Genomic DNA, 16,790 nt, shown 5'->3' with positions numbered 1-16,790 from the left:
TGTAAACTTTTTGTGTATGTTACAGTATTGTTGTGGAAAGCGGTGACACCTGGCGTATTTAGTTGAACTTATACGAGGATTTTGACGCTCGTGTTATGAGAGCACACGAGAATAAAGGGCCGGGTGAACTCGTGTCACTAACATTTTGTGTCCAACTAGAGACGAATGAAGCAACCGCGCAAAAGTTATACGAGTATAAATTTAATTTACATATGTTGCAAATTATGCTACCCGCCGTTGACAGATTTACGTGATGTATTGGTACAACATATCTCACTCAGATCTGTCATCAGCACTAGATCGGGCTATTATAAAGATTTAGTGCATGGGAATTGCTGATTTAAGATTTAACTTAAGAACTTATTGGTAGAAAGGATTGAACGACAAACAATCTTCAACTTAAAAATTGTTTTTAGTAGTCAATGAAAAACCATATAAACCTTTATTGACTTTTATCCATTTGACAATCATTTACATTTTTATAAATATGCCTACGTTTTTCGAATGTGGTCTAGCGACATGTTTGGGCATGCTTAGCTTCAAATTATATCTCGTTTTTTTTTTGCTTCCACTATCTCATGAGCACGAATGATGTGAAGAAATAAAACCACGTATCACAGTTGCAGACTCACACAGCTCTTTAATAAGTGCTTTTAAAAATGTTGCGGTTTTTAACGCTGGTTAATTCTGTTCCTGCAAATCTTTGCAGGCTTGCATTTTTTAAAACACGCTTATGAGAGTCAATCTAAGGGAAAACTACTTTTTTAGTAGCATATTACGAGTACTACAGAACAAACTAAATAAATGCTGCACAATTATAAACTGTAGTTTATAAAATACGACTTTGCCTGGTTTAAAAAAATATTTTTAACAGAAATTATTTACACATCTTCCCCTCGAATCACTAGTTAGAGTAGTTTTACGTAGATTAAAGATCTAAGCATACAGAAAGACAAACAGCGGAAAGTAACCTTGTTCTATGTAATGATTAATAAATATCATAATATCCTTTATAAGTAAACTCTAGTATAGTTTTATCAGTAAATTAATTATCAGTTAAAAAACTTCCTTAGTTATCTTATCTAAGCACTTATAGCCAACAGTTTTAGTTCTATGACGCATTACATCATTCTTTTGTGTCCATCTAGGGGGGCTATCACGTACCTCAGTTGACAACTATTTGAAAGCTACTATGCCGCTGGTCGTTGTATTTTTTAGGTTATAGTGATTAACACGTAACGCAAAAGCAGCAATGTACCGAATAGTCATCAATTTAATGTATGCTAGTGGTCAATTTACTCGATAGGTAGCGTCGTTTAGAGGAATATGTGTTTCGAAGGATCATCGTCTTTAGTAGCCAAAACGGGCTAGGCGGGATTATTATCATTACATACTATTTTACATTATGTATAAAGCAAAGTCTGTCCACAATTAACTTAAAAACCACGAAACAATTTTTCATGTGTGTTATTAAAAAAAATAGCGGACAATTCAATTCAGGTTTTGTTAAAATTGGTTGAAATCGACGAAGAATGTTATAATATAATAGCAAATTTTAAAAAAATAGGCTCCTTGTACTTGTAGAAAAACAGCACTACAGAAGAATAAATTAGACAAACCTTTCTAATTATAATACTATTGTCTATACTATAGACTAAGTATAGTATTATAATTAAAAAATCTACTTTTCTAATTATAATACTATAGAGACTAGAGAGTGTAACAACGTTAAAGTTACAGAGCCACGTTATTTTAGCCAACCACTGTCCTAATTGACTGAAAACCAAATTTGCATCAAATATTTGTGGATCATAGCGTGGTTTTGTGAATTTGCGATTTCTATAACATTAATCGCGTGGAATGTCAACGTTAATTGAAAACTCCAGGGATTAATAGTTGGATAGCATTTGTAGATGATTTTTATATACAAAAAAAAAATGATTTTAAACAGTAAAATCCCTTTATTTATTTTTTAAAGGCAACTTCCGCATTAAATATTACTTTTGTGTCCAGAGTCCAAGAAGACCCTGAACAATTATTTCTGTAACGTAGAAATAAATGTCACACGTGTGAATCAAACCCACGACCTCCCATTGCAATGGCAGTGGTGTGGCGACCACTTTAACTACAGCGCCGCGGAGGCCATCAAATCCTTCCAGTGTCTTATTATTTCACCTACGATTCGCCATTTACAAACTTACTTATGGAGAGCACTAATACCATGCACTTTAAAAACAAAGGGGTAATATTAATCAATAACACTGTACTATGCCAGACCCGGACATCGAACACAAGACCCCGTGATCAGCAGTCTCGTCGCAACTCTCAGGCAGTATCTCATAAACAATGTATAATTAAGAGCATTCAGAAATTAGACCACAATTTAAATACACCACTACGAAGGTATGCGTACAATTTTCCCTTTTAAATGGTATTCCGAGAAACGTAGATGTGCATGTTTCACATTAGTGCGCCACTTGCATATTTAATTTGCGTATTAAGTTGTACATATCTTTAGCGGTTATACAAATTGATATTACGCTATTCCCGCACGGGGTTGTTCATAAACTTTTATTATACCATATTTGCACAAATAATATCACTTTATTTAAACCAAAGCAAAAACTAGGCCATAATAGATATGCAACTCGCAATTACAGCATTTAAGGCTGGACTCCTACTTAAAAGCTCCGTTTATAAGAACACTAGCCAGCTAGCGCGGATTCACTCACATTTTAACTGAATTTTACAAAAAAATGACCCAACGTCTAATCCCACCCCCGCAATTAAACGCTTATTATCAAAATCGACGTAGAAGTTTCGGCGTAAAAGCCTAACAGACGGACAGATTTTTGCATTCATAGTATTGGTATGTAAATATTATAAGTGTATCTATTGCGTGAACTGACCGTGTCTTTTACAACTGCCTTAAATCCTTACAATATCTGGAATCGGAGCTGCGATTAAAAATATTATGTCTCAAGCAGGCGGGCAAATCATAGGCACCCCAATAAGGTTCAAAATTAGCGTCTGTAAGCACAGTTTCTGTACAGAGAATAAATCAAAATACGACGAACGAAGCATCAACTAATTGGGTTTCTATTTCTGTCATATCGCTATTAACATGCGTAGCGCAGACAATGTCACGATTTTTCCGCGAAAGTACACAATAGAAGTAATTAACAATGGCAGTAGCAACACCACCTGCGTACAAGTGCACTTCTGAAACGTTTATTGTCATACAGCCTGCATAGAATGAAAAATATATGCTTCCACCCACACAGTAACAAGTATTCTGCTCTAAACGAATTTGTATCACATTGTTAAAGCAAGAGTCAACAAACTAACTTCTAAAAATATGTTTTTAATAAATATTGTCAAAAACAGCTTAGAGATAAAGTACTAACCAATTCCATTGACAACCAGTGACATTCTAAGCTTACCCTTATCTGCAGCGGTTTATGCTTTCGCTAGCATTATGTCCTCGGTGGCGTGACTACGTAACACTTCGACTCCCGTACAGAATGTTCCCCTGGGACGAAACACTAATAGTTGTATTTAATATAAATTCCTAAATTAGTTAAAACCGTGCGACTCAGTCTATTTTTAGTTATCTTATGAAATAATAATTGCTACCCACTCCAAAGACAATATTTGGCCAGGACCTTTTTTAGAAATTCAGAAACAATTTACGTACAACACAGGAACATGAAAAATTCAAAGAAATAGGCAAACTATGCTGCCTGAAATAAGATGAGAAAAGACAAACCCTTTGAACAAAAATCGCAAAAATTGTACAAAGCTAAAGGAAGAATTTCTACTGTGGTAAACAAAAAAACATCGCTTGTAGGAAAGTTCAAATATGTATTGTATAAGACAGTCGCCTGACTAACAGTAATAATTTTAAAGAGGGTGTATGTACTCTAGCAGTGTGTTTGTTCCACACTACATTAGTTCTGGGTAAAAGTATTGGAATACCTTACTTAAGCAGAAGTATTACAATGAACTGTGTTGGCTTGTAAGTTCACCCACTTACACACGGTGGAAACATATCGAAAGACGTACATAGTATACTATTCAAATCGTAATCAGTGATGATAGACAACTCCTGTTTTACCAGTCTCCAGTCTAGTCTTTTAACTTATTCCTTCGACTATGAACGAGCGGAAAGTCTTGCCGTGCACTTCCGATTATTACACGATTGCATTCAAATAACGCTACTATTCCATCTGTTCGAAAATTTTATACCAGTGTTATTTCATATTGGAGGCCAATACAGAAAATCAAGCTGCCAATTATATAAGTGAAGGCACGCTTCTCGCAGCAGCGCGTAGTATTCCACAGTTTAGTATTCCCGCTTTTCAATACGTCTAATGTTCTGACGTAGTACATTGTATCTGAAAATACTCATTGAACATTAGGAAATGCCAGTTGCGGTACGGAAGCAAAGGGTATCGTTCCAATATTCGTATACATATTCTTTAATCAGGTTACCTTTCATGCCCATAGTTGTCGGTATTAAGAAATCTCCCAAACACTGAAAAATTTATAATTTACCCTTACTCTTTTCTCTATATTTTGATGCACTTTTGAAAAAGGATAAAAAATAATATAGCCACTGGACCGAACTTCTTATCCTCTGCTGTAGAATTAGAAGAATCTTCGTCGGCATACCTACTACAGACGGTTGAACCAAGTACTTTGTACGAAGACTTTATTGAAAGATAAACTACAAACGAAACTAAAATGCTAACTTTGGAGTTTCAGACTTAGTATTTGAGATCTAGAAGTGAAAGTGTTTTAAGCAAGCCTGGAGCTAAATTATACTTAGGCAGACTTACTGTTCTGCGCTAAAACGCAGACCACTGCAGTATAAGTCTGATTAAACTAAACAGAATTTAGCAAGTCGTGTTATTCGTTTGTTATGTACCAGGCTTCAATTGTAACATAGCACGGGAATATACTAGTACAGCAAGTTCGTGTGAATTAAGAAATTAAAGTTGGTGGTATAAATGATGGAGAAGCGCAGATGGTTCCGCGACGAGAACTGATGAACTATTAAATTAACACCAGCTTTAAATGTGAAATGACATAAGATTGCACAAAATATGTGCACTTCTTTACATGCCCGCTCAATAGTGACCATAGCATCCAATCAATTACACGTATTACTTACGACTACTCGTCAAAATGTTTACCTAATACATTCAACAAGTCACTAGCCTATTAACAGTTTCAGTTAAACAAACACAGGATTTTTCAATTTCCGAACCGCGATCACTTCTAATCACTTAGCGGGAACGTTCAACGATACGAGTCTAGTCAATTTCATAATAGAACAGATAGTTACTTAACTGATTACATTGGTTAAATTGTAAGTGAAGCACCCGCCCACATCGCGGTTACACTTAATCGAACGTCACTCAAAGTGCTGTACCAACACGACGCTAAGTTTGCGACGGTTTTAAACTTAACCGTGTGCATACTACAAAATACGTTATGGATAACATTTTCAGCATTATGGCAACAAAGATGCTTTAAACAAGATGAGTTTCGCAATTTAAGAGCTTCTTAAAACTACGGACCGAATCCTACGAGTTATTGAATTAGACAATGTTCTCCGTGTCCAATTTTCTAACGGGTACTTTTATTAAATTAATGGCCATATTTGCCACGACAGTTGAATGCTTGAAATTCTCTTAACAGGCTGTTAGAAACAAATTTCAAAACTGTTAGAATGGGGAGCGACCTGGATTTGCGTGTTCTGCAACGATTTCAAATTTCATTTTAAGTATGTTTTCGTTTGCAATGGCACGGTACCGCGCTAACCAGGCAAATATTTACTATTTGGTTTTTACGTTAAGATTCGCTTCGTAGGCTCCATCAGATACATTCAGTGAGAGCCTCTACATTAACATAATTGCAGAATGTTGCACCTCATCTAGTTCACGCGCTAAAACATTCGATGGATTAATACTGGTGCTTGTGAGAATTCACACATTCTACCGTAATGTATTGGATTTACAAACCTTTAATCTTAGTACGTGCACGCAGCATCAATTCTTATAGCTAAGTAATTTGCTTTGCACGATGAATCCGACTAAAAGGTGGGCCCGTATTGCACATTTTTTACGGCACCGCAGGACACCGCAACGTACTGTTTCAATACATTGAATATTAATCGGTAACATTTAATACACATTTAAAATTACAAACATTTGCAAAATATATTTTGATTGGAGAAATTCCAGATGTGATTTCACCTGATACGCGCCGTAATGTCTGGGAAATGTTTAACTTTGTGTTATTACCTAACCCGAATACGTCGCGACGTGTTCATCAGTAAAGTTTACATTTGATTTAAGACTTTGAAAGTTTGTGACGCTTTACGTCACACGTGTTTCGGTCTCGATGTATGTAAATTCATTCAGCGTCGAATTGGGCTTCTAAATGTAGCCAAAATATTTGGACAATAACAGTACCCAGAACTGAAACTAACTCGATCACACCAAATCTTGTTAAGCCATTTTTGGCGCAGTTACTTTATTTTTAGATAATATTTTTTTGATTTTTTACTGAACATGAGTTGTAGGTAGAACAGTGGATTAGAGTAGTAGTAGACCTTCACTCCAGTTGCAATTTTTAAGGCGTTAATGATGAAACCAAATCACCCGAACCCGAGGCGAATATTTTCAATTATAACTTCGAAATACCTTTTACCTGTTTAATAAACTCTTGTATTTGTTAAACAAAAATATTAACATTTTAAAGTTAGGTACCTGCTGCAAAGGCTGATGAAAGTAAGTTACCGTGTATAACTACTTCGCTACGATTTATTTTTGTTTAAATATTTCAACTGCTTCAATATTTTCTCAGCGTGTTTCCCACGTACAGCAAAAGTAAAGGTCAAAAGCAAAGATAACACAAATACGTAAAAGATATCGATTTGAACTCGATTGCTTCGCAATAAGAACGTTCGAGTCTGGTGGAATATATTAATTAATTAAACTATGCTGGCAACTTTATTATTTGTTAACATTTTGTTTATTTCTGCGTCTTTGAATAAAATTCTTCTGCAAGAGAAATTATTTTACCTGAATAAAATGAAATCATGAAGTTCAACACTACTAAGTGAAATATTATAACTAACAGTACGTTAGATCACAGTGCGATGCAATGAAGATTTATTTTAGCAATTACGCATACCTTCAGTGTATCTAGAATTCAGAATAGAGAAATTGTAACCGTTGAAGGACGGGGCTTGTGACCGCAGACGGGAGGGTCTTGTGTGCTGTACATTGTACAAGTATGTAAAGTTTTGTTTAAGTACATGTTTACCGCCCTCGTGTCGTAGACGCAACTGCGTCGGCAGAAACGCTGCTTACCTTTTAAACAAAGCGAGTAATACATATGCTAATATCATAAACACATCGCTCTCCCTCACACGAAATCTGCTAACAAATTTATACAATAGCGCTCCGCAAATTGGATTTCGAGTAGCGCTGTTAGCTCCAATTTACTTTTATTTAAATATTCTGTTGTTTCTCAAAAACGGCCTTTTATTTTACAAACAATTGTCTTAAGTGTTAGTTGAAGTATTTTCTGTTTATTTTCAATTGAATTAATTAATCAGCTTCTATAGCAACAACGGGAAACAACTGAGACAAGGGGATGAACTGGTACTTAGCAGTAAATAACATCAAAAGTTATACTGGAAGTCGTCAAGAATCTTGTCCCATCAAGATTTACAATGTCTGCCGCGACTTACTTTTAACGAAATTATGAAACTTTAAACATATGACGTCACTTTATGTTAAACTGAGTGAATAAGAATTTCTCTAAATCCAATAATTAGTAAAAACCATGTTTGTAAAGCTATAAATCGCGGCTATAGCTTCTTTAGTATGCAGGCTCTGTCTATACTTTTTTTTAACAATGGTTGTTGTTCCAGGATATCAAGCTGATGCTGCTGCCGTGGGTCGCCGCCATGGGGCTGGAGACCCTCGTGGAGATCATCAATCTCTTCTATCTGTTCTACTTGCAGACCGTAAGTACTTTATTTTATATTATATGATATTATTGATACTGCCATGTCTCTTGATACACTTCATTATCATTACGATGAGAGATTTTTTCTTTTGGTTCCAGATAATGAGTAGTCGTGTTGTTTTTATTAATACTAAACCAACATGCTCATTAGGCCTAAGCTAACGCGAATTTTATCTTACATCAAAATTCTCTCTGTAGCATTTAATACAATGTTGAAGTATGTCGATCTCAATTTCTAATTTGCGTAGGGGAATTGAAACCCCTCGAACGATTTTTGGTTTTATGTTCCTCAAGGGGCCCTTAATCCCCGCTCTAACTTAAATGCGTAATTAAAGAGCTCAACAAACACACACCCTTTGATAATGAAGAAACAGACAGATTTCAAAACATTCAGACATGTTATTATACTTTGAATTGTGATATAACAAAACCAATAAAATGTTATCTATCACGCGTAAATATTAACTTTTGCCGTAAAAACGACAATCATAGATGTACGCAGATAATGAATTTTAAAACAGGTTGACTGTTTAACTCTGAAATTAAACTTTATGCTTATTAGAAAACCTAAAGTACCTACTTTATTTTACAAACTTATGAAAAACTAAGTTTGAAGTTGCGAAGAAAGTCTACAAGATCATTTATCATTAATATGCAGTTCCTTTGATTTTATCAGAGCTGACACCTAACAAAAAAGCTTCGAATACTTCATTAACTTCGTAACTGCTTACGTATAACTCGTTTATACCTATCGTATGACTATAAAAATGATGAATATAAAAAAATCCGTACATTGCCTGAAACACTGAGTTTTATCACTAAAATAATAAACGGTAGAAGGGATCGTCTACCCGACTCTACCCATTAAAAAAATTTACCCATTTTCATACAAAATTTCTCTTTATCTAGCCGTTTGTCTATAGTCGAAAGTAATAGAAACACGCCCCATAAAAGAAAATCAACTTTCAAACAGCTAAACCAGTCACGTTAAAACATGAACAGACTGAAGACAGAGTTGCAACAAGTATTAGTTTAAAACTTTAGAACAAATACTTTATGTTACTCATTCACATTTATGAGGACACACATAAAACCATATTTTCCCGCTGGACGCAACAGTTGGCGGTTCAACTTCATTGATACAGTAATTCAATTGAAAAACCATTTCGTTGTGTTTTAGAGGAAATAGAGGCAGTTGTGGCTTTTCTATTCAATTGCTATTATGACTTTGGCGTTCTGCTATTTCGTTCAGCGCAAAACGATTGTTTGTTTGGAACAAATACTCATACTCTAAAGGTTTCATGATTTTTTTACGCTTTTCTTCATAATTTGGCAGTCATACATATGGATTAAAGTAAATACCTGCTACAGCACGCCACAATCTTATACAAAGATATAGTAAATACTCGTAAAAAACCTAATTCGACGCTAAAAACCCGAATACTCCAGTCAGTTTCGAAATAAAACACGTAAAACTTCGGCGTTGGTTGAGAAAGGTACTTTTTCTTGACCAAATACAAGGCTAAAAGAGGAGCTTTTGTGCTGACCGCCGTCGAGGGCCCCTCACGCTTAAAAAGGCGTATCGAGCAAAGGGTGCAACTGCCCTCCAGTTGTTGATTAACGCTTTGTTCGGGGAGGAACGAGTTTCCACTTTCTGATACATTGATCCGTATGTTTGCTGAGCTCGATGCGATGAATCGTGAAATGGGGGAATCTGTCTTTATTTTATTGCTTTTTCCGTGAATAGAATGAATGTGTTCCGTTTTAAAATGGTTAAGAAAGTTAAATGCAAAAGCTATGGCTATAATTTTCAGCTGCCAGCAAAAAAATGCATTGTCTAATAATGGCTGATTCCTAAATTAAAAAATACGGAACAAACTAAAGTAAACCTCTACGTGTAAAAACACGTTAAGTGTCATGTAAGGTTTTCAATAACACATTGAATTACGATTCATTCACATCTGAGTAATGTTTTTTATGATAGCTTAGAACATTTTCAATTGATAACCTTATTGCCCTTATCAAACGGCTTAAACATAGTAAAGAATCATTGTTCTCTCCATTTATATTTCAATTTTAGCAGCACTATACTAAAAGTTTTACATCCCCAACGAAACTGAAATCAAATAAATTAAACGGGCAATTTTTTGCTTCCTCAGAGGTTCTCCCCTCCACTATAATGCGGCCTTATTCTTACTTATATTTATACCTTCCGGCGACGTCGTATAGCTACAAATGATTAGGTTTACTCTTTATCTCGTTACAATGAGCTTGTTTTCATGAGCATAATGACTTTTATTTACGGTAAGATTTTGCTTTTTGTTTATAAAACAACAATAAACATTAGCTTATAAGACTCTACACCCCCGCCTTAACCGCGATTTTCTACCACCATTGACTATCGACAACCAGCTAGCTATCAACAAATTTCGTGTAAAAACTTTATTAGCGCTCCTTTCGGGTGCCGTAGGAACTACTTTTTAAGTTCGATCTCACGTTACTCATAGTACCCTTACTATAGAAAATAGACCAGCGTGGCGGACTCAAGCCTATCCCCTCCCTTGTTTTGGAGGAGCCCCTGCCCAGCAGGTACAACTAAGGGTTAAAAAATCAATGTGAGTGTTTTAATAAATTACTATATTTCTATAAGTTACGTTTCTACTACATCGATAGTAGTGCGCTCCAAGATAAGATCATAAATTCAACTCATCGGGAAATTGGACCTTAGACCTTACAATCAGAAGTCGGGGTAACGATATTTTTACTGTCCGTTTTGAGAATGAATGTTCTTTCATTACGAGTCTACTTGGCTGACCGGCTGCGATTAAGGTAGATTACACATAACACATTTATTACAACTTTGTAGTACTGCTTAAATATTCAAGCCTCATTACGGGCTTCCTTTACTGCCTAATTTAACGGTACACGTTAGTTGGTTAAAATCCTGATTTGTAAATACACGCCACGAGTTTAATGATATAATCATAATAATTAAAAACACCTTCAATTATCGAAATGTATGTACGTGCATAACTTTCAAACAACCAGACCAAATTAAGTTATTATTTTTATGATATGTTTGTACCTATTTGTCAGGACAAGGTTTCACCGGAATTGACGGAAATTGTATCAATGACATAAAATACTACTATAATTATGTACCCGGACAAAGTATTGAATAAAAAATATAAAAACACTATTCGAAAGAAACGAACCCCCTGAAATACAAAAATGTTGCGCTACGTTAGAGCTAAAAATGTTTCTTTTGTTTAGACTCCACTCTTTGAAGTCTTAAAAGCACGATACACTTTGACATTAAAACTAATTCATACCTTCTGATGCGCCAAATAACTCGTCTAAAAACTTCGAGTCCATTTTTAAATCAAAAGTCTTTTTAAAAATAAAGTCTTCATTTGCATTCAGTATAGCCACTAAAACACCGTCTTTAACTTTAAATTGGTATCACATTTGCAAAGCACTTAAACTTTACTGTCTCTAGAAAAAGTTGGACGCAACGTTCACTTAGCTTCACGTTACGTCATTCACTGATGGAATACCAAAGAAAACCTCATAGAAAAATGTGAAATTACTAGAAGTTCCTTCAGCCATACCTAGGACAAGTACGTTACGCGTTTTTTTTTCGTCTACATCCTACACACCTCTCAATACAAATGTTTGAGTACACTTAAAAATTTGCCTGCCTTTCAGAGAAACGAAATTCTCCTATTATTTTCATCAAAAGTACTACGATGGCACGATCCCTTTGTTATATGTAAAGACTAAATATAAACTAGGGCGAAACAAGCCAGGCTTACAATAACTTAAAGATAGTTAGGCCCTTGTGATTCACGTAAATCCAAAGCTTTAGGTGTTTACCAAACAATGTCGAATAATAGTAACTAATAGATTTGAGATTAAGAGGAGTTCAACGTTCTTTACCGATAAATAACAAACAAATAGCCACAGCTGCCGCAATACTCCTGTTTGAATACAACGACATAGGCTACCGTCATAATTATAATTCATTTAAATACAAAAGCAACACAACCGTTTTGTATTAAATGTAAATTTTCAGACATTACAAACTCGTTGTTAACGGCATTAGAATAATTTTCAAAAACATTACGTGCAAAACGCGCCCATTTTACTCTAATGTGCTGCTACGTTAACCTGGGAATTGGGATTGTCTCTTTGTTAAAAAATCTGTCCAGCAAATATAATACATTGCTTCTTTATGCTAAGATTTAAGCACTTTACTTGGCATTAAAGCTATATCGGACTATGGAGGTGTTGGACTCATTTAAAATTGTATAATTATAGGAATAGAAACCTTAATTGAGTATGGATTGATTATGTAAATCTTTTTGCATTTAACCGATACGACGACTAACTAATATATTTAAAATAATTGGCCTGTCATATATTTCTAAACTGTTGTGGAACTGTAAAACCATTGAAATATTTTCATCAAACCATGTGATGGTGCGGGTTTGTTAACTGCCCAACTGTTTACCAAACACAGACACGAACGAACGATGTCTGCCTTTTTTGTTTCAAGTCTCAATTCTGAATTAGAATCATTTTTATTGGAAATGTTAACGTAAATTTACCTTTGGAATTCAATAAAATATGAAATTCACAAGAACTACGTGGTAAAAATAACAGAATTTATTATAAGGTATCTAATCTGGTAAAGCTCAAAGGCTAAGACGTTCACGTTTGTATTCACACAAAGAAAAGCTCAGCGTTCGATGAAGCAAAATCTACTAGTTTTCGCTTGCAATTTTTGCCGAAGATGTTTCTTTGCAGTTCTTTGTTGCCCTGTCTGATTATGCACCGACAAAGCCGCGAGAGGAGTCAGCGATTTGTAGTGATCAAAGACTTGATGAATACTCGCCCTTTCACGTGCAAATCCTTGATTAACATGACGTCGGTTTACAGCGGTTGAAAATTATCACATTGTCATGTTCTGAATAATTAACACCTTAAGAATTGCACGGACGAATGTTCTCTAAAGATGTTCTTTCTTATTCTATTATACTCCCTGCTACAGCCGACTTGGCAGACTCTCTATAGTAAATTTTCACTTTCAATTTCAGTGAGGAGCACCGGAGTTCATTATCTTTATAAAATTTTATCTTGTTACTCTGAGCGTACGCTGAGCCGTTCAACTTGGGGTATTACGAAGTGTACATTTTTTAAACGTAGTGTAAGGTTTCTTACGAAATGAAATAGTGAGAATAGTTTTACCTGATTTCTTTTTTCGTGATGAAATTAAGATTTAGAATTTCTTTGCTTTAAATTGGTTTTGTTAGCAGAGCAAACATCTATCCAAGGTGACTTCATTGTGACCTAAACAGGGGAAAGACAAGTCATTTATTAAACAGTATCTAGTTTAAATTACACAATTAAGCTCCAAAGATAACGCACGCATTGTTTCTTAAAGGTTGAGGTCTCAAATGATTCCTACCCTTGGAATTCGGCTATCGATTTTAACCGAGATCTGGGGATATAAACTTCACCGCCAAGTACTCGTAGAGAACAGTCGTTAACACGAGCGAAACTAAATATAACAAAAACAGTTGTACGTACATAAGCATTTGGTAATAACTTTTTTATCTGTCACGGTGGCGTTATAACTTCGTCCTTGTTGTTTCTTGGTGAAGTCGTACTTTGATATGAATAATATTCGTAAGTACTATATGAATGAGTAAGATAGTGGTTTTATATATCATGAAAGACTCAGTGTCACCGCGAGATAGTCTTATTTACTCTCTTGAAAATGCTATTCGAGAGAGTAAAGTGTAAAGAGGCAAAGACTTTCGTCTGGCTAAAACTAAGACTATAAGTTCAAAGTAAAATTGTCTTACACTTATTTCATTACTAGTATTACCTAAAATATATGATATTAGATTTTAAAGTAATTTTAATCTTTCAGTTCGCCATCACACAGCGAATCTCACCTGACACGAGTCTTAAAACCTACCCATTTATATTTCTAAGGTTGAACAGTTTGCTAACATCAATTTGCCAGTAATCAGACACCCACGAAGTTGGAGAGTCCTTCAACAATCATTTCGAGTAATGTCGAGTCTCGGGCATCTCGGGCACATAGATATAATCCATTGGTACAATGTTTTACTAACGATTTGACAAGAGAACTGACAATTTGATGTGATATAAGATGTCGCTGACGACATCCGTGGTGTAGTTTTGCTACAGATTGTATCTTAGGTACTGAACAATTACTTTGCAATATCTATTAATATCTAATGTACTTTACGTATGTTGGTATTTCTGTATCAATAACTAATACACCAATCAGCTTCGAATCAATTTATTGGACTTTTACAAAGATACAAGCAGCGGATACAAAGTACAAGCAGAAGCAAAACCACTGTTTTTTGATGGCACAAATCTTCTTCCCTGAGAGAACCGAGTCCACGACCTCCAAACGCAGTAAGAGTGCGTGGAAGAATAACTATCTTAACCAATGCGTCATTGATACCGCCGTATAAATCTATAAATAATAATGAATCTATGTCTTTAGTCTTCCTACAATGTATTCTGTAATAAGGTACTCAGGCCACTAATCTGTTTCGGGTCTATACCATCTGCTAATATTGCCATCACTTCATTAAGGCAAGTGCTCTACAATAGCCATTTGAGTTGGTTACACGTACTCTGATATCTCCTATCTTGATCTTTGGCCATTATACGTTTGATTATCACTGTTACGTGCAACGACTGATAGGAAACAGTATTCGCATGAATAAGGACACTTTGAAGGAAACTTGGGCTTATTCGAGCATTATATTGCAAGGTTCATTCGATTTGAATTCCAAATCCGTTCAACCAAATTTTATAATACTGTTTAGAAACAAAAATGTGGATGAAACAAAAGACGTAGATCAGATTCTGATGCAGGGAGATAAAATGGCGTTCTAAAACCTCTGCCTATCTTAGTAATAGTTTGGCAAAAGTTATCACAATAACCCGATTTTACGACATAACTCTTTAAAATAACCTAGTTGATATTCATAAAACCATTTCTTAGATTTTACCATAATGTAAATAAAAGGAAATATAACGATACCTTATCGAATCTATCCGAGCATTGGTATATAAACGTTTATCTCATCGTGCGTCGGTTACGACAGAACCAAATCAAAGAGACGACGAACTCAACGATTTTATTACACCTTATGTTAATAGACATTGGAAGATTACTTTTATTATCAATAAAATGGGGATCGAGCAGATAGTTCAATTATAATAGCTGTAGATATAGTATGAGTAATATCATATAATTATTCGTCAGCATGGTTGCTAAGATTCTGTTAGCACAGAGATTTGGATTTTCAATATCAGGTATAAGGGAAGCTAAGGCGGCTGTTACGCTACTACTTATATCTATTCTCTCGTAAGTGTTCGATGTCTGTTCTATCTTAAAAGTTTCACGGTCAGCCTAATAGAAGCCTGCGCGATGTCCAAAACACAAAAGGAGTAATAATCGTGACCTATATAGACAATTCGACCGCAAGACGATGAAAGTCAATGTACCACGAATAATTGAGGCCCCTACAAAATAAATGTACCTACTAATTTATATTCTTTACATCGAAATAATTCCAACCGAATCACTGGGCCCATGATAAATGAACGTATTCAATGACAACTGGAGTTAAATAAATTATTTACGGGGTATAGACAGATATCTACCTATGAGGATAGGTGAATAATATATACATTCCTTTGACCTCAAAGGGAGTAAGAAGACGTCGTATACGCCCACGGGAGAATTAGGTTTATGGGAACCGAACGGTGATAAATACGTTTATCCAGTGTAACATGCCAGATTCTCAGATGATCTCTGTGCGGGGATAATAAAGCTAACTGGATTATGGACAAGTTAGTGGCTTGCCAATAAATTAAGATGCTAAATGGTAAATTCTCGGTCACGTCAGTTTATTAATTTAGATTAAACATTGCTCATATTTGAAACCACGTATCTAAGTTATCCTTTGTAATACTTAGGTCACTACTTATATTTTGAGCCTTGACGAATTTGATTTGGTGTTTTCTTCGTAAAGTTTGACCTTTTTGACTACTACATTCCTAAGAAATTTTTGAAATCTGCGCTGAAAATATTTTCAATGTCGTCGATCGAAAATTGTAAGTGTGCGGGAAAATGGTATTAGGATGTTAACATTTTCGTGCAAATATTTTTTACGACTTTCGACGTGACTTATAGAAACAGTCGTGTCTATATCGACTTATTTATTATTTTGGTGATGAAGTCCGATCTTTTGAAAATTTAAAACGCTAATATGTAGAGTTCTATCATGATTATTTTTCCCTCACCAATGAAATTCCTGAAGGTCGTCCTAGGTCACCAGTTGTGTCCGGAAAAATCGATGCTGTGCGAAAATTAATTATGCATTTTCGTTTCCTGACACATCAATAGATCGATACAATCCTATACATTATTTCCACTCTCAGATATAAAATATTTGGAGAGAACATTTCCGTTTAGAAGTTTTTTTCTAAATGAGCCAATTTTTTTTCTACAAAAATTCGCAATGGTACTCGCGCCGATTAGTGCGAACAAATGCTTGAAAACTCTATCGTTTTGCTTCAAAATACATGTATCAAATCGTGACAGACCACAGATCTAGGATCTATGCGCATGAGCCGCAAAGTAAACGTCAGTCGACTTTATGGATGCTTTAAGATGAACC

General features: G+C 35.2%; 1 protein-coding gene across 4 annotated transcripts in view; it reads left to right on the top strand.

The window, feature by feature from the left end:
* Window positions 1–16,790, top strand: part of LOC142986396 (uncharacterized) — a 122,282-nt gene that overhangs the window by 46,459 nt on the left and 59,033 nt on the right. For all 4 annotated transcript variants that reach the window (XM_076134882.1, XM_076134883.1, XM_076134880.1 and 1 more), the window contains exon 5: window positions 7,952–8,047. In XM_076134882.1, coding sequence (XP_075990997.1) covers window positions 7,952–8,047 — 96 coding nt within the window. The remainder of the gene's footprint in view (window positions 1–7,951; window positions 8,048–16,790) is intronic.

This window comes from Anticarsia gemmatalis, chromosome Z, assembly GCF_050436995.1.
Source record: "Anticarsia gemmatalis isolate Benzon Research Colony breed Stoneville strain chromosome Z, ilAntGemm2 primary, whole genome shotgun sequence".
Taxonomy (NCBI): Eukaryota; Metazoa; Arthropoda; class Insecta; order Lepidoptera; family Erebidae; genus Anticarsia; species Anticarsia gemmatalis.
The sequence above is the reverse complement of the archived record's forward strand: the minus strand, read 5'-3'. Positions and strand labels throughout refer to the sequence as shown.